The sequence below is a fragment of the Schistocerca serialis genome, chromosome 4 (genome assembly GCF_023864345.2).
Source record: "Schistocerca serialis cubense isolate TAMUIC-IGC-003099 chromosome 4, iqSchSeri2.2, whole genome shotgun sequence".
Classification (NCBI taxonomy): Eukaryota; Metazoa; Arthropoda; class Insecta; order Orthoptera; family Acrididae; genus Schistocerca; species Schistocerca serialis.
The window spans coordinates 65,408,428-65,428,260 of NC_064641.1; the positions used below are offsets into that span (position 1 = coordinate 65,408,428).

Genomic DNA, 19,833 nt, shown 5'->3' on the forward strand with positions numbered 1-19,833 from the left:
GTGGGCTCCAGTTGACATAATAATTGACGAAGTACTTTCTGTTTCTATGACCTTTTTTTTTGCCTGGTGCAGGTCTTTTTAGTCAGTGCCACTTCAGCAACTTCAGTGTTGATGGGGATGACATGATGATGAAGACAACACAACACCTTGTTCCCGAGTGGAGAAAATTTCCCACCTGGCTGGAAATTGAACCCAGACCCCTCACATGGCATTCTACTCTGCTGACCACTCAGCTATGGAGCAGGACAACCTAACCTATTAACTTTACAAATTACTATGTCATTATATATACAAAAAATAACAACAAACAATTTCAATGTTAAATATCCTAGCTGAAGATATGTGTATAATTTTAAACTGTAGAAGAAAGTTCTTTTACAGTTTTTTAAACCACCAGCAAAATAAATAACCTTGGAATGAGTCTGTTCAGGAGTAAAGGGTCTCTGTAAGAACAGTCGTTCCTTTTGACTCACCTGGCTGGTTTATTATGTATCTATTTGTGCTGAAATCATATTTCTGGATAATGTTCAAGAAACTTAACAATGTTTTGATGTGGTTCTCACGTAGGTCACAGTGCGTTTTTTATGATGTTGTATTATGATGGAACCAGTTGACCCACATCATGATTTTTGAAGATGGCAGCGTTGTCCTACTAATACTTTTCATTGTTTTTTTTTTTTTTTCTCTGTGAGTAATGAATATTTCAATTCTTCTCGATTTCTTCTAGTGTCCCTGAAGAATTTCCTTCTGTTACAGCTGTGGACGTTTCAAGCTGGTGGAAATGTCTTCTCATCCCTCTGCTTCTTTGAATCTGCTTGCATGCCTGAAGATAACAGTGGTTTATGTTTGCTGTTTGGTTGTCATGATCACAAGGTAATGAATTGTAAGGAATTACTGTTAAAGTTAGCTGAAGCTCATTTATTTACTCTGCAGGGTCTTATGGACTCATAATGCCAATAATATTCAGGTGCAAGGGAACCGCTGTGTATTGTCACACTTGTCATTCTAACAAAAACCACACAAAATACATTAATTGCTTGCAACCTAGCCCATAGCTTGATGACGTAAATGAGATAGATAGCCAACCTAAACCTTACGGACAGATATAGTGAAGCATGGTGATAGCAGTAATTGTCAGTGAATCACAGCACAGTCTGAAGTGCTTGCACTCTGCCAGATGGCAAGTTATATGAGTGTTATTGCCAGTAGTTCCACCCACGTGACCATCTTCTTATACCAAATATGTAAAGGTTTTTTAAATTACCACATAACAGTCACAAACTTTGTTAACTATTGTATTATTTATTTATTTTGCTACATGTTTCGAGGGAATACCTCACCTTTAGGCTAAATGGCATTACAAAAACAATTTCACAATAAGATTATACTGATGTTACAGAGTCTTTTCATAAATGCTGTGGTTATCTACAGGATAACTGTCGTGACCGTTTGCTTAGGGGGTGGTAGGCAGTCATGCGACATTTGTTGATACCGTACAGCTGGCAGAGTTGGGCGAAGACTGCTGATTCAAACTGCGGGCCGTGCTCAGTGGTGACGGTAGTGGGGCAGCCGAAGCGGGAAATCCAGGAAGAAACAAAAGCCTTATCCATGGTTTTGGCGGTTATGTTGGTGAGAGGTATGACCTCTACCCATGACTTTGTTGTGCTGGCAGGTGATGCAGTTCTGGGCCCAGGTCTGACAGCCGCACTTCATGTCTTGTGACACAAATAGTTCGGTCACAAGGTGTGTCAATGACATAATTCCGGGGTATACAAGGAATGTACTGTGCTCAAGCACTGAATGGCAGAGGGGGGTGGGAATGAGGAGTTGGAGGGTGCCAGTGGAGGAGTTGCACCAGACCTCCTCTCAGACGCCAGCAAATTTTGCTTTTGTGAAAGATAGCAAAATGGAGATGCTGTTGAAAAGTTGCTGTTTGTCTTCATCCTGATTCTGTAGGGACGTGAGGTCAGAAAGGTCGACGACCTTTGAGTGGAACACACTTGGTGGGGACAGGGGAGCCGTGTGTAACACTGTGTGGTTGAGACTGGAGTCACATGAGATAGTTGTGATATTGCTAACCTGTGTGCTGTTGTCGGCGGAGCGGCCAGGTGTGGCGGATGAAGGCTCGGGTGTCGGCACTGCCAAGTGGTGTGAATTAATGCGGGCGGTTATTGCAGCAAGCTCGTCCTCGGTGCTTGCAATGCGATATTTCAAAACGGCGTTCTCACAGCAGTGGGTGCATGTCTTGGCACTTCTTGCCAGGACGCGATTCACAGTTGCACAATTCGTGCTTGCAAGAGCCGCGCACTGATGCAGTACGCAGTTAACGGCATTCATACTCGGAGCAGATGTCGGAGCACGGTCACACAGGATGTGAGAGTTAGAGGTGTGATGAAACAGAGAACCTCGAATGAAATTTGGAGACAGTTGGTGGTGTGATAAGAAGTACATTCCCAGGATCACGTCTTTGATGTTCACCACGTGGAAGATCCATGGGAGGGAGAGGCTGTTAGAGAGAGTTGAAGCTCGACAGGTCCACATGTCTGGATTGTAGATGAGTTCATGGCTCGCAGGAGAGAGCGTGTGCATGTGAGGGGGTGTGTGACCATCTATTTAGGTATGATTGAGATGTCAGCACTGGTGTCCATGAGGAAGATGTGACTCGAAGAATAGTCTGTGATGTAAAGGTGGCCGTTTGACGGGGCAGAGGCATGGATGGAATGTAGCATGGGTTGGTGCTTATCAGATGATTGGCTTTTCGGTTGCATGGAGAGTGGCACTTTCTTTCATCATCGCCGTATACGGTGTGGTACCAACAGTGAGGGTATGTTTGGAGAGGAGGCGGCCGATCGTCATCGATGTCTTCAGGTTTGTACGCCAGGGCGGTCAGCGCAGGTGCGATATGCACCAGCTCAGTGGGCAGAGTGTGTGTGCTCTGGGTGCCAGGTGGCGCAGCAGTCTGGGGGGGCAGTGTGTGGGCTGCCCCTGCGTGTGGCCCAGCGAACTACTGGTGCAGGAGTGCCAACCTGTTGCGTGAACTCCTGCTGGTGGCAGTGATGTGTGAGCAAATAGACCTGGTCAGCCGTCCACAGACGTGAACTGATGGATTTTAGGGTGGGGGGAGGAGATGAACCTGGAGATCTGTGGGCAGTTTTGATAACCACCCTGACCACAGGGTTTCATCCAGAATCATCTGCTCGCTGACCAGTGCCAGTGGTGGGATGGGGTGCGGTCAGAGAGATGTTCCTCGTACAGTAATCACAGAATAACCTCTTGTAGGGAATGTGAGATGCAGTGTAATATCTGCATTAAATTCATTTGGCGGAGAGATAAAGAGGGCACCTGTTATATTGCTTCACTACCCCATCACTGGTTGTAATCATAGAGTTTAACGTATGAACTGTTACTTTACACTGTATTCTACAAAAAATAAACAGATATCTCTTTATGCTGAATTCATGAAAAAGACATTTACAATGGCTCATGATGAGATTATCAGGCTGTTGGCAGACTACATTATTGCTTCCAAATCACTAAGAGTATTGAATTAAATAATATCAGATTCCAGCTTGTATGTTTAATTATACATTGCATTATTTGTTTGTCAGCCCAGCTTATGACTTGTACTTTTTAAACAGCAACTGTTAGTTGTAGAGTGTGAGCAAGAGTTCATATCTATGACAGTTGTAACCCAGAGAAGGTAAAATCTTTATGACACTTCATGCAATGATCTAATATCACGAAAATAAATATTCCTTAGTTTTACCTGTTGTGCTATTTTACAGGTGTACTGCTTGGGTACAAATGGACAGTTGTTGTGGACAACTAAACTGGATTCACCCGTTTATGCAACACCCTTTCCTTTTAGTACGGTCAACAGCGAAGTAGATTTTGTTGCTGCAGCTTCTACTTCTGGTGCCCTATGCATCCTTCATGCAAAATCAGGTTTGTCAAACATCATAATATATATTGCCTTGATGAATTAAACTTACTAGCAATAATTAGGCATTAATACATGTTCTTTTGTCTTAATTAGAACCAACTGTAGCAATGTATCTGTTCTGTGTTGGAGAGTAAGTCAGTGAATCACACCCCACAAATTTTTCTCAGAACATGTTTATTATTAGACACCATGACTATCTCAGAATATCGTCATGACATTTCCATTAGAGGGAGCTGCTTTGAATTTCTTCTTTGTTGGTGTTTCTGGGTGGTGCCTGTCCAGTGACTGGTTTTGTTCCTGGCTCCGAGTGATGCACCTAGGTTTTATTACCTCTAAGAATCCATGAATAAAGATCACTTCATTGGCCTCAAACTGTTCCAACACCTAAGATTAAATGACTTTTCTTTGACTCTTGTGGTTTGTTGTGAACTTTCGTGGAACACATATTGAGCAAAGTTTTTAATATCCAAGAGTCTCAGTCATTGCACATGCAGTTCCAATGCTCACTTATATCTGTAAAGCCTATTGTCAAGTTGTGATGCACAAGTCTGCATGAATAAATGGCATCTGCACGACTCACTATGTTGGAAGCAGTGGCTGTGACAGAACCATCTCAAAATTGGTCAGTCATGGAACTGAGTTTCTGCACTTCATGGCACTTTGACTCACTTTACTCGTCACCCAGCAGTACTCCTATTAACTGCATCATTACCATACAATGAATACAAAGATTTGTGGATGTTCACCGTTGTTTCTTTTTCTACAACCAACAATTCAGTTACAGCACATTGCTTGTAATGAATGTCTTGTGTAGACACCATTGTGATGGTTCACTATGGCTGTGCTATTTATCGGTAGTGTTCAAAACTTAGCTCACATGCAGAAGAAACTTGTTTTTAAGTACCAGAAAAGATGATTTAATATATTAATGGCTGTAAAAATTTGGGGCATTATTTATTGAACAACCATTGTATTTATGTGAATCAGTTGTTTTGGTGTCAGGGCTCATCATTCCATTACAGACTTGTAACAACTCACCACTGACAAGGAATGTTTAAGTGATTAACTTCATTATCAGGAGTTACTTAAGAAATTTTGACAGCAATAAATAACATCCATGCTACAACCAAAAATATTGCAGTGTGTAAACATTACTGAGTCAATTCTTCCTTTAAACCTCTTCTCTATCTGTAGTTAACAGCTAAATTATATTTTGATTTGTAATGCCACTGTTGAATGATAGTGAAGTAGTGAGCTGTCATTGGTGCATGTTGTATGGGCAGTTTGCCTCAGGAAGCCCAGAGACCAGGTTGGCACTCTTTACTAACTGCCTCCCCTTATCTTTTGCCGAGTGAGAAAATTTTTCTTACATTTTATTTTCTTTATTTGGCTGCCTCTTCATTCATTATCTATCTCTGCTGAAGGCAAAAACAATATAATATTTGTAGCCATGTTCCTTATGGAGCCATGCTTTAAAATAAATTTTAAAGGTTAGCACAGATTTGTTGCCCATCCCTGGGTTACCTCTCTGGTCAAGTCTACTCTGTTAGGAGGGGGTGTTCCCTCACATTTTTGAAACAGTGCCTTGATCTCAGTGGAAGTATTCCTCTGCAAGATCATTCTAGAGGCTACCACTTCATGATTTCACATCATCCCACATTACCTTGTTCTCCATCTCATGCTGGAAAATGTTGCATCACAGTTTTTCTGTACTTATAATGAATAAACAAGCTATGAAACTGATTAGTATGATGACACTCATTCTACTGCTGTGGCAAGAAAATTGAAATGGTTAAATTGTTCTACATGAACTGGAGGTCCAGATGTGTATTATCATTCAGTATTTTAATTTCAAGATGTAAAGGCAGAACTGCCAACTATTATGGATTTTCGATAATTGTTATAGACTTATCACCTTAATTACAAGGTAACAGGGAGTTAATAAAAAATTATGGAAATAGAATTTTACAATTTGATGTTTTTCTAAAAAAATTGGAAAAGGTACTAAAATGTTTTGTAGAGTGTAATAATTACCTTCCTGAGTACTTAGTCATCCTGTCTATGGATGAGTTTGGCACCAAAGCTTACCGAGATAGTGATGAGTGACGGTGAAAATTTTTCATGCTTCGCATATCAGCTTAAAGGATAGGAATAAAACTGCCTCCAAACCAAGTGACATCACAGGGTTCAATGTTTTCTTCTGTAAGCTTTTGGTGTTTTTCTAACCAGGTGAAGTCACAAGATGCCTATTTCTCGACTGAGGCCTATTTCAACACCTGTGAAGAACTCTTCCTCTGAGATTTGTTGTACCATCTTCCTTGCATCCCACTAGTGCCTGGTGTCCAGCTGCTGCTCCCAGCTGCTGTGTGTCATCCTCTCTAACCTTGCTGGCTACAAATAAATTTTGCCCTGACAATTGTGTATCATGAAAAATCCAGTGCTATCTAGACACCAGTGTGCACCTCACACTAATTGTACCAAGTGAGCATAAATGCAACTAATTTGTTTTTATCTTTTTTTACATCACTTTGCTGGAACTTACACAGTGTTTTCAATTTTTTAAAGTTTTTAAAAAAACTGTTTAAAAGTTATATTACACTACTCTAATTAACATAGCTGTATAATCTACTAGTGTAGATATTTCTTCTATGAATATAGACAAGGTGAAGATTTAACTCCCCCTTCAAAAACCTTGATCTCTACTTACTGTACTTTCAGTATTGTTGACAATGCAATGGAAATCATTTACAGCTTGTACCTTTTAGATATGAATTCATTCTTTTTATCAGTATGTAGATAATCCCCTCAGCAGATTTTGTAGATCATACATTGCTTATCAGTAACCTCTTTTTATATATATAGTCAGAAGATGTTGGCTGGCTGGTTGAAACTGGTAATGGTATTGTGAACTGCTTAAGTGAGTGTGTGTGTGTGTGTGTGTGTGTGTGTGTGTGTGTGTGTATATATATATATATATATATATATATGTATATATATATATATATATATAGAGGGAAACATTCCACATGGGAAAAATATACCTAAAAACAAAGATGATGTGACTTACCAAACGAAAGCGCTGGCACGTCGATAGACACACAAACAAACACAAACATACACACAAAATTCAAGCTTTCGCAACCAACTGTTGCCTCATCAGGAAAGAGGGAAGGAGAGGGAAAGACGAAAGGATGTGGGTTTTAAGGGAGAGGGTAAGGAGTCATTCCAATCCCGGGAGCGGAAAGACTTACCTTAGGGGGAAAAAAGGACAGGTATACACTCGCACACACACTCATATCCATCTGCACATACACAGACACAAGCAGACATTTCATGTCTTATATATATATATATATATATATATATATATATATATATATAGCTCCACTCCCTCCAAACCTCAAAATTGCAATCAACACAATCTGGCACCACAATACCCTAATTCAGTAGTTAACCTTTCCTCCAAATCTCTCTCCCAATCCGAAACCTCTGTCCTATCCAAAGGCCTCACCTTCAGCCCTACTCCCAGATTCAACCAAACAGCCCTCGTCAAAGATTTACTGTCCTACACTCGTACTCTCTGCTGGAAGTATCACTTTGCCACGAAGAAAAATGATCCTAATCCTACCCCTAATGATCCAACTCCCCAAGACACTATCCAAATTGAACCCTGCCTGGAACAGTTCCGTCCTCCGTCACAGCGGGACCCACCTCCTCTTCCTCAAAATCACCCTCTCCAAACCTTCCAGGAATTTCTGACTTCCAGCCTTGCCTCTCAATCCTTCTTAAAAAACCTTAATCCTACTCCCAACATCACCACTGCTGAAGCCCAGGCTATCCGTGATCTGAAGGCTGACCGGTCCATCGTCATTCTTCCGGCGGACAAGGGTTCCACGACCGTGGCACTTGATCGTCGGGAGTATGTGGCTGAGGGACTGCGTCAGCTTTCAGACAACACCACACACAAAGTTTGCCAAGGTAATCCCATTCCTGATGTCCAGGCGGAGCTTCGAGGAATCCTCAGAACCTTAGGCCCCCTACAAAACCTTTCACCTGACTCCATCAACCTCCTGACCCCACCGACGCCCCGCACCCCTACCTTCTTCCTAAAATTCACAAACCCAATCATCCCGGCCGCCCCATTGTAGCTGGTTACCAAGCCCCCACAGAACGTATCTCTGCCTACGTAGATCAACACCTTCAACCCATTACATGCAGTCTCCCATCCTTCATCAAAGACACCAACCACTTTCTCGAACGCCTGGAATCCTTACCCAATCCGTTACCCCCAGAAACCATCTTTGTAACCATTGATGCCACTTCCTTATACACAAATATCCCGCACATCCAGGGCCTCGGTGCGATGGAGCACTTCCTTTCACGCCGATCACCTGCCACCCTACCTAAAACCTCTTTCCTCATTACCTTAGCCAGCTTCATCCTGACCCACAACTTCTTCACTTTTGAAGGCCAGACATACCAACAATTAAAGGGAACAGCCATGGGTACCAGGATGGCCCCTTCGCACGCCAACCTATTCATGGGTTGCTTAGAGGAAGCCTTCTTGGTTACCCAGGCCTGCCAACCCAAAGTTTGGTACAGATTTATTGATGACATCTTCATGATCTGGACTCACAGTGAAGAAGAACTCCAGAATTTCCTCTCCAACCTCAACTCCTTTGGTTCCATCAGATTCACCTGGTCCTACTCCAAATCCCATGGCACTTTCCTTGATGTTGACCTCCACCTGTCCAATGGCCAGCTTCACATGTCCGTCCACATCAAACCCACCAACAAGCAACAGTACCTCCATTACGACAGCTGCCACCCATTCCACATCAAACGGTCCCTTCCCCGCAACTACCCTCTCGACCTGGTACAGAAGCAAATAACCAGAGCCACTTCCTCATCCTCTCAAACCCAGAACCTCCCACAGAAGAACCACAAAAGTGCCCCACTTGTGACAGGATACTTTCCGGGACTGGATCAGATTCTGAATGTGGCTCTCCAGCAGGGATACGACTTCCTCAAACCTGCCCTGAAATGAGATCCATCCTTCATGAAATCCTCCCCACTCCACCAAGAGTGTCTTTCCGCCGTCCACCTAACCTTCGTAACCTCTTAGTTCATCCCTATGAAATCCCCAAACCACCTTCCCTACCCTCTGGCTCCTAACCTTGTAACCGCCCCCGGTGTAAAACCTGTCCCATGCACCCTCCCACCACCACCTACTCCAGTCCTGTAACCCGGAAGGTGTACACGATCAAAGGCAGAGCCACGTGTGAAAGCACCCATGTGATCTACCAACTGACCTGCCTACACTGTGACACATTCTATGTGGGAATGACCAGCAACAAACTGTCCATTCGCATGAATGGACACAGGCAGACAGTGTTTGTTGGTAATGAGGATCACCCTGTGGCTAAACATGCCTTGGTGCACGGCCAGCACATCTTGGCACAGTGTTACACCGTCCGGGTTATCTGGATACTTCCCACTAACACCAACCTATCCGAACTCCGGAGATGGGAACTTGCTCTTCAACATATCCTCTCTTCCCTTTATCCACCAGGCCTCAATCTCCGCTAATTTCAAGTTGCCGCCACTCATACCTCACCTGTCATTCAACAACATCTTTGCCCCTGCACTTCTGCCTCGACTGACATCTCTGCCCAAACTCTTTGTCTTTAAATATGTCTGCTTGTGTCTGTATATGTGTGGATGGATATGTGTGTGTGTATGTGAGTGTATACCAGTCCTTTTTTCCCTCTAAGGTAAGTCTTTCCGCTCCCGGAATTGGAATGACTCCTTACCCTCTCCCTTAAAACCCACATCCTTTCGTCTTTCCCTCTCCTTCCTTCTTTCCTGATGAGGCAACAGTTTGTTGCGAAAGCTTGTATCTAAAAACAAAGATGATGTGACTTACCAAATGAAAGTGCTGGCAGGTCGACAGACACACAAACATACACACAAAATTCAAGCTTTCGCAACAAACTGTTGCCTCATCAGGAAAGAAGGAAGGAGAGGGAAAGACGAAAGGATGTGGGTTTTAAGGGAGAGGGTAAGGAGTCATTCCAATCCCGGGAGCGGAAAGACTTACCTTAGGGGGAAAAAAGGACGGGTATACACTCGCACACACACACACACATATCCATCCACACATATACAGACACAAGCAGACATGAAATGTCTGCGAAAGCTTGAATTTTGTGCAATTCATATCAAATGTGGAAAATATATTGAACTTGACATCTATTTAGATTGTTGGCAGCTTCCAAAGGCTTATTGACATTTTGGTATTTGTTAGCCTTTAACTGCAAGTTGCAGACAAAACTTTTGTTTTATTAGTAAAATACTGTTCCAATATATTTATCTTCATCTTGCATTTTTTTCTATCACTGTCGTGGAAGTAATTATTTCCAGAAATGTTTCCAAAACATACCTACTCCTTGTGCTTTCAAATGCCAGCTGCCCTCAAACATTACACTCTGCATGAGATGTCTACCCCATACTCAAAATACAAGTTTATAAATTTTATGCCTATAACTTTTTATATAAATTTCATGCAACAGAAAGTGCTATTTTAGAATTCTATGTAAATATTTATGTACACATAGCTTCATTAAGGTAATTTAAATAATGTAATAGATATGGTTTTGAAGAAATAACTTTAATTATGCTAATTTTAGTTATATTGTTTTATGATCAGTAATTAGTCATAGTGGACTCTAAAATATGCGAAAACAAAAATTATTACATTATTGTATACCAGTTTGCTGAAATACATTTTCATGAAATACATGGATCCTCGCATCAAGGATCCATGGAATTCAAAAATAAATAAAAATGGACAGTTAGTTTCCAATCAGTCTGAAATCTTAAATACAAAATATTACAGACAAACTGGTACAGGGAAAAAATAATTATTGGTACAGTCTGGTTCAAACTGTTTTCAAATTTGGGAAAAACTGAAATCCACCTTAATATGGGTGTACCTATAGAGTTACATTGGAATTAGAAAGCATAATTTCATAGCAGTTATTATTACAATAATCAGAATAATTGGTTGTTAAAGAATGCTTTCTACATTACATGAATAATTTATTTGTGAATGAATGACAGTAACAAAATAACAAATGTAAATAAACAACACAGAAATTGTTGGTACATAGCCCAAGTCCTACTTGATGGATCAGGTTGTATGCTATAGTACTGGAATGTTTCTATGTACTAAAATGAGTGTGGCAAATTTTCCAGTTTTATTCTAATTTGGAGGAACTTTTGGGCACTCTTCCTAGCTGAGCTGAGGCCATCCTCAGGGCTAGAGGCAATGTTACACAATATTAGCATGAGGTCTTGTGGAGGTGGAAAATATTTTGTCCAGTGTGCTTATTTATGAAACCTAATTACCTTTTCTGTTTTGTCTTTTTATACTAAAAAATAACCATCAATCTTAAAAGCTCAAGTTTTAGCAACATTTGTCTGTTGTTTTTCTTCATCTTTATATTCAACTTCCTGTCTCTTTGCCATCCCATGAGAAGTTAGTATTTTGCTTTTTTTTATGTTGAATATAGTGTGATAAACAAAGTGAGAGGAAAATTGATAAAACTACTGTGACACTGTGATGTCTCAACAATAAAGATGAAAAATCCCATTGGTTTGTTCTGTTTCAGGTGAACTCTTGTCCAAAAAAAATATTGGTTGTGAATTATTTTCATCCCCGGTGGTATGTGGTGGAGTACTTGTAATCGGCTCTCGAGATGATTATCTGTATTGTTATAAGTTAACAGATGCATAATGGCTTTCTCTCAAGACATAGAAGTCAGTGCCACATGAATCACCAAATATTCTGGAATGGAATTTGAGCAGATAATATTTCCAATTTTTGTAAAACACCTTTGAAGAAATTTTCAGTATTGTTGGCAAGTTTACTATGATGATTGTCACTATATGTGTTCTTAAATATAGGAAAAGCATTGATTCCTAAAATAAAAGCTAATGCATATCATAAATATTTCTATTATGTATTGTGAATTCATTGAAAATTCTAGTTCTTACTTTAAAAATATGAAATTGCTTCCTATCAAGACCCACAAAAAATGTTCCAACACACACAGTGAATGATTTCCAATGGTGGAAATATATAATTTTTGTTCAGTTACTTGACAGTCTGTGAAACATTTCAGTCGTTTTCTCATTGAAGCCTGATAAGGTTCCATGAAACCAAATACTGAATTTTTATATGAATATGGAATCATATTGGTGGGCTTATGTTGCTATGGCAGAGACTGGTGCCATGGTATAAATCTGTTAATATTTCCATACCACATTTAGGACTGTTAACGTAATTAACAGTGTTCTTGGAATTCTTTACTGCATACCAGAGCAAGATATATTAAAGATGTGTTAATTGTAGGCTTGCTTATTGGATGCATTGCAAAGCACTTAGTTGTCAGTACCTTGTATTGTACTTCTTTAAGATAGATTAACACTCGGATGCCCAGACTTTGCCTGCCCCTCGAACGCCCAGAGGGGTCATTTTGACCCCTACCATTTAAAAAATGTTTTCTGAACTATTATTTCAAAATTTTAAGCATTTATTATATTTTAATGTTTACAAGAGGTATAGCCATTTCAGATACAGAGTTGTAAATAAAAAAACAGAATTAAATTATATTATTTATTGACATGTAAACAAATTTCACTGAGCCTGTTAACACCCAAGCAAGTGACAGGCTTTTCTTTCTTCTAAATTCATAAAAAAATTGAACTTTTCATGTGCACAGAAATTTCAGCTACTTCATTGTTTTTCACAATTTATACATTTGTATTTAGTTTCCTTTGTACATTTAACAAACCATCTTCTTACATTCAATCTCTTGCCACATATGGAATAATATTTTGGGGTTCCACAACAGGGCACCTAAAACAAATTTTTTTGTTGCAGAAGAGGGCCTTCCGAATAATAACTCACAGTCATCCACAGACACACTGCAAAACCATATTCAAAAAGCTTAGAATACTTACTATACCATCATTATACATATACAAATGTGTATTGTATGTCTCAGGACCCACATTGCAGATTTTCAGACAAATGCCGACTTTCATAACTACAATACCCATAATAGCGCAGCACTCCATACTCAGCGAACAAAAAGAACGAATACACAAAGGCATGTGAGCCATATCGGTGCAAAACTGTACAACGCACTGCCAGTCAACATCAGGCAGTTAGAAGATGATAACAAATTTAAAACAGAATATAAAAATTTCTAGTAGAACAATGTTTTTATTGTGTAAATGACTATGTAGGCCAATAAATTTTTTCTGATGATATTTATAAAGGCAAAATGGAAAATACAATATGTACCTAATCATTCATTACATTTACATACTTAAAGGACAGCTGTTGTGTGATGTAAATATATACTTAAGCAGTGTTGTGCATATAAGAACTTGCCGTTTAGGGAGGACAGAACTAAAACCTTATGAAAAACAGACTATGCATTTAAAATAACAAGCAGGGATGTATATAGGCTATGTTACTTTCTTTGTATTATTATTAACCTGATTGTATTATTTTGTTTTGTACTTTTTTACGTATATATTGTTTGTGTCCATTTCTTTGAAATGGCTTGACAACATCCATGCAATATTTATTGTCAACAGATGGATAAATAAAATAAATAAATAAATAAACACTGCACTTGGAAATAGATTTATTACATTTGCAGAATTTGAGAACTTGACATTTACGGCACTTCTTCATTTTCATTCTTTTCATACTTGTCTGTGGTCACACGAGGAAAGTGACTCTTCACATACTCAGAGTGAGCGTACTTCATCTGCAAGCTGCTGAATAAAATGTCTTCTTTTGATCTTCTTCCCAGTAACAATGCTAAATACTACATGTGCATTTATTCCTGCTAGATCAAGGATATTGTAGAAGGAGTGCACTGGCCATCTTCTTGAGGAAGCCTTGACTGAATACTGCCTCGCCATTTTGTCTACTATGTCAACCCTAAATAACTTCAGATAATGTTATATTTCTCTTCTTGCTCTGTTTACTGTTCCTACAAGGGAGGTTGATTTTTCTTTCAATTTTTTGGCTAGTTTGAGTGAAAAGAAATAATTGTCTGTTGTGACATTTCTGCCTTTGCCCAGAAATGGTTCCATAAGAGGCATCACTCCATAATATGAAACCCTTTCATCTTGGGATCGTGCAGCATCCTTACCAAGATAAGGGAGACCATTGAGTATATACTTGCTTTCAACATCTACAGCCAACCAGTATTTTCGCCCATACATGTCAGTCTTTGAAGCCATGAACTGTGTGAACAGGCATCTAGTTTTACTTGGGAAGAGCTGCTTGTCTATTGTTATGTCACTTCCAGGTTTGTAACACATTGTACAGTTTTCTGTGAATTTGTTCCTGACAGCAGAAACCAATGCAAACTTATCATTCTGTAATCATACAGAGCATGAAGACTTCTCGTCGAACCTCAGGAATCTCGTAATCTCACAGAATGGTAGGCCCCAGGAATCCGACCATAAGCTGTGAAGATCTTTACTTCGGCAACCACTCACACTACGAGCATAAATAATTACGATAAATGCCTCTAGTTCTTCCCTGGCCATTATAATAATAATGTCATGTGACGACGGCCTCCCGTTGGGTAGACCGTTCGTCTGGTGCAAGTCTTTCAATTTGATGCCACTTCTGTGACTTGCGAGTCGATGGGGATGAAATGACGATGATTAGGACAACACAACACCCAGTCCCTGAGCGGAGAAAATCTCTGACCCAGCCAGGAATCAAATCTGGGCCCTTAGGATTGACATTCCGTCACACTGACCACTCAGCTACCGGGGGTGGACCCCTGGTCATTGACCAACTGTCATTTCCTGGTACTCTGTGTGCATCACAGTACATTTCAAGATATGTTTGATTATATAATTGTCTATGAACAAGTGCCAAGCACTTGATAAAAGTTCATCACTTACATTTCTTTTTGCATGTGGTGTAGGTCCAGGAAAGTCTCTCAAAATATTGTGATTAGGAAGACACCCACCTTGTGAATTAAGCACTACTCTTATCCAGACTGTTCCATCAGGAGCAACGTCTTTATGTCTTTCATCAGACGATGAAGAAGCAGTCACTTGTTCTACACTCCGAGGAACAGTTTCATCTCCTCTTCTGTTACTTGATTCTTCTTGATCTATAGAGCATGAATAATAGAACAAATGTAAGAAAGCCACCATAAAATCTAAATTAAGTACAGTAACATTATATGTAGACAAGAATATGATGATTATAAATTAGCAGCAACAATAATAATATACTTAATGGACTATAAACTTCCATTATCTGTATCTGAAGAATCAGAGTCATTAGTATTAGATGATTCATCTTCTCTCAATGTCTGCAGTAAAACTCTTCCTCTGAATTGTCAGAAAAAAGTTTGCCACTGTAACAGTTCTGCCTGCTTTATTTATTTCTTGGTGTGCTGTCCTCGGCGTCAATGTACTGCATTGCTACACTGGCTGAAAAATGGGTTGTGGAAGTACAACACAGACTACTTTAAATAATGTAGCAGACAGATGCACAGTTGCCTTTCACAGTCTTTTACTTTAACTTTTCACAACCCCCAATAACATACAGTTATATATATGGCCAGTGCACTATTGTTCTAACGTCCTATAAGCCTCATTAATAGTTAGCAGGTGAAAATCCACATACTGCTACAATAGTTTACTGTTGAACATCTACGAGCATTAAAAGCCTAACCACAAAGTTCACAGTTCTTGAAGAACAGAGAGGTACATATGGAAGAAGCCACTGTCATTGTTTTTACATACGTCCTGTTGGTGTAACACTTATTTCACTGTTAAGTCGATGCATTGTTGTCCTTCAAACCAACACAGGTTCCTCGTCTGAAACCCGGCCGTGGACTGACTGAACTGTGACCAAAAATCTGCCCCTTATATATCATCACAATAATAGATGCTGAAACTACAAGTTGTTCAAAGTTTACCTTACAGAAATTACAATTAAAACTTAACTCATTAAATTAACTGACTACACAAAAAATTGGTTCTTTTGAACGGTTTCTTCAACTACAAGGGTTAAACCAAATTATTTGTTTTAATTATGAAATTAACAAATATATTTATGTAAACAATACTCCTGACAAAACTGTTAATTACTTTGGAATTGATTAAGGTCTGGCTTTGACAACATGTTTTCAAATAGAGCCAACTAAATACTTTAAGATTACCAGCATTTCATCTTCCAAATGTTCACAATTATTACAGAATTTATATTTGTTTATATGTCAACAATAGAATTTAAGTTATGAAACAATTACTGATTTCTCTCTATAATGAAATATACTAACTAGGAATAGTCAAATTAAATTAGACAACCAAGTACATACATAAAACTAAGCACAAAATTAGATCCCGTGTTATATTCTTTAAAACTGAGGACCAACCTTTCTCTTGTATGGAAATACAGGTTTCACTCATGTGTGTTAATGGTAATTAGTTAAAAAAAAGCCGAATTTAAGTAGGCAGATGGCAAAACAAGAGGGTAAGTAAAAATATCCCAGCTTGCTTCATCACACCACCATCTGAATCACAGTCCATAACTCTTTGTAGCTTTCCAAGAATCTCTTCATCTCGTAAATACTCTTTCTGATTCATTTCAATCTTCAACTCACAGTCACCTTTGAAAGACTGATTCGTACAAGGGAATGATGAACAATGGTGAACCAAGTCAATTGTTGTCATTTCATACGGCAGTAATATGAATGAAAGTAAGTTATTGCACTACAGAGTAAAGTAGCCGAGGCTTGAGAATGCATGTGATAAATGTATGGCATAACTACAAACAAAATTATAGCTTCTTTCTAAAGGGCATTAAAGGTAAAACTGGAAAAAAAAGTGATAATCTATTAAGCGAAATGCACTGTTTTTTAATATAGTGAAAGTACAGGCCAAATAAATAAATGTCACTTGAATCATTCTTCAAAACACAGCTAGCACTTAACTGGGCGTTCGAGTGTTAAATATATATGATAATAGTGAAAACCAAGGAAGCAGAAACCAGGTAGTTAGAAAAAGGCTTGCAAGAAGTGGGGATAATACAGGAGGATATCCAGAATGCATTCCACTGAAGGAACCCCAAGAGCACCTTGATTTCCAAGTAAATCCAAAATTAAAAACTGGAAAAATGTATACTGATTCAAGGAAGGTTTACCTCAGGAAGAAAATGAGGAAGTACTGCTCTAAAGATAAAGCCCATACAGAAGTAAAAGGAACTGCACAATTGAAACAGCAAAGTCTGTAGATAGCAGATATGACAAGTATAAATAACAACATTTATAGCTTTGTGTGATTTAGAAAACTGTGTACATCTCAGATGCAAAACACGTTCCATTAGGATACAGCTTTAGTGAAATGAAAAGTGTTTTGTAGGCTCCATAGAAATCAGAGGTAGCTGAATCAAGCAAATTTTAATTTAGATAAACAACAGTTATTTAAAATAACTGAGGAAGCAGCATTTAAAAACCAAAGGGGTTGATTTCCTGCTAATTTAATACATTACACTGAGATAGTGTAATCACAAATAGTATGAAGTAGCATAGTGATATGTACAAGGGGGAGTTGGAAAATAAGTTTCCCCTGTCGACTGTGGGCAGAGTTGTGTGATATGGGCAAAAGATGACATGGCAGGTGAACGCACACGTGCAAGACACCAATACACCATTGGGATGCCAGCAGTTGGGGTGCCAGAAATTCAGTGATGTACATCAGCAAGTGCAGGACACACCGAGACCTGGACAGACGCACATGGCTACTACAGATACAAATGCCAGGAAGGTGGATGACATCATTAAAGCAAACCGCCATATTATCATTGATGGAATAGCGGCAGAACTTGGAATCAGACATGAATGAGCTCACAATATCATCCATGACATTCTCCGATACAGGAAGGTGTCAGCATGATGTGTGCCCCGCCAACTGACCCTGACACACATGGAACAATGCATGGCGTTCAGCCTGGACCAGCTCGTGCATTACCATGAATCTGGCAATGACCATCTGTTTCGGATTGTGACGGGGGATGAAATGTAGGTCCACCATTACATGCCCAAATCAAAGGCTGCATCCATGGAGTGGAAACATCCGTCATCACCTGTCCGAAAGAAGTTGAAAAGCATTCCGTCTGCAGGTAAAGTGCTACTCACCATTTTCTGGGACACCAAAGGAGTTTTGCTGCTGGACTTTCTGGAGGATACAACCATTAATGCTGTGTGGTACTGTGCCACTCTGTCAAAATTGAAAGAGGTGATTCGGAAAAAGTGGCCTGGCCTTCCCAGATCTGGCATTCTGCCGTTGGATGACAATGCGAGACCACACACGGCGACAGTAACACAAAACCATATTGCAACTCTTGGTAGGGAGCACCTACACTATCTGCCTTATAGTCCGGATCTCGCACCAAGTGACTTCCATCTGTTTCCTGCTTTGAAGAAGACTCTCAGCGGAAAGCACTTTGGCAGCAATGCTGACGTCAAACAAGCCGTTCAACGCTTCTTCCATATGCAACGCCCTGATATTTTCCTAGAAGGCTTTTTGAAGCTTATAAAGTGGTATGAGAAATGTCTCATTGTACTTGGAAATTATGTAGAAAAATAAAGATATGTCTTATCTTTAATGTGTCATTCTCTTTTTTTTCCTTTCACACACAACTCTGACCACAGTCAACAGGGGAAACTTATTTTCCAACTCCCCCATGTAGTTACTTGTCAGCACCATGACAATAAGTTTTTGAGAGTTACACTCCTGGAAATGGAAAAAAGAACACATTGATACCGGTGTGTCAGACCCACCATACTTGCTCCGGACACTGCGAGAGGGCTGTACAAGCAATGATCACACGCACGGCACAGCGGACACACCAGGAACCGCGGTGTTGGCCGTCGAATGGCGCTAGCTGCGCAGCATTTGTGCACCGCCGCCGTCAGTGTCAGCCAGTTTGCCGTGGCATACGGAGCTCCATCGCAGACTTTAACACTGGTAGCATGCCGCGACAGCGTGGACGTGAACCGTATGTGCAGTTGACGGACTTTGAGCGAGGGCGTATAGTGAGGCATGCGGGAGGCCGGGTGGACGTACCGCCGAATTGCTCAACACGTGGGGCGTGAGGTCTCCACAGTACATCGATGTTGTCGCCAGTGGTCGGCGGAAGGTGCATGTGCCCGTCGACCTGGGACCGGACCGCAGCGACGCACGGATGCACGCCAAGACCGTAGGATCCTACGCAGTGCCGTAGGGGACCGCACCACCACTTCCCAGCAAATTAGGGACACTGTTGCTCCTGGGGTATCGGCGAGGACCATTCGCAACCGTCTCCATGAAGCTGGGCTACGGTCCCGCACACCGTTAGGCCGTCTTCCGCTCACGCCCCAACATCGTGCAGCCCGCCTCCAGTGGTGTCGCGACAGGCGTGAATGGAGGGACGAATGGAGACGTGTCGTCTTCAGCGATGAGAGTCGCTTCTGCCTTGGTGCCAATGATGGTCGTATGCGTGTTTGGTGCCGTGCAGGTGAGCGCCACAATCAGGACTGCATACGACCGAGGCACACAAGGCCAACACCCGGCATCATGGTGTGGGGAGCGATCTCCTACACTGGCCGTACACCACTGGTGATCGTCGAGGGGACACTGAATAGTGCACGGTACATCCAAACCGTCATCGAACCCATTGTTCTACCATTCCTAGACCGGCAAGGGAACTTGCTGTTCCAACAGGACAATGCACGTCCGCATGTATCCCGTGCCACCCAACGTGCTCTAGAAGGTGTAAGTCAACTACT

The 19,833-nt window shown here is 40.6% G+C and overlaps 2 protein-coding genes across 3 annotated transcripts in view; one reads left to right on the forward strand and one right to left on the reverse strand.

The window, feature by feature from the left end:
- Positions 1-19,833, forward strand: part of LOC126473852 (beta-alanine-activating enzyme) — a 446,532-nt gene that overhangs the window by 161,493 nt on the left and 265,206 nt on the right. The window lies entirely within an intron of this gene.
- The window catches only part of LOC126473853 (uncharacterized), a 56,435-nt gene continuing 49,202 nt past the window's right edge, over positions 12,601-19,833 (reverse strand). Inside the window, exons 3-4 of one of the 2 annotated variants that reach the window (XM_050101182.1) lie at positions 15,019-15,165; positions 12,601-12,866 (exon numbers count right to left, since the gene is read on the reverse strand). In XM_050101182.1, the coding sequence (XP_049957139.1) occupies positions 12,793-12,866; positions 15,019-15,165 (221 nt within the window). In that variant the 3' untranslated portion in view covers positions 12,601-12,792. The remainder of the gene's footprint in view (positions 12,867-15,018; positions 15,166-19,833) is intronic. The other variant, XR_007586530.1, reaches the window with a different exon arrangement.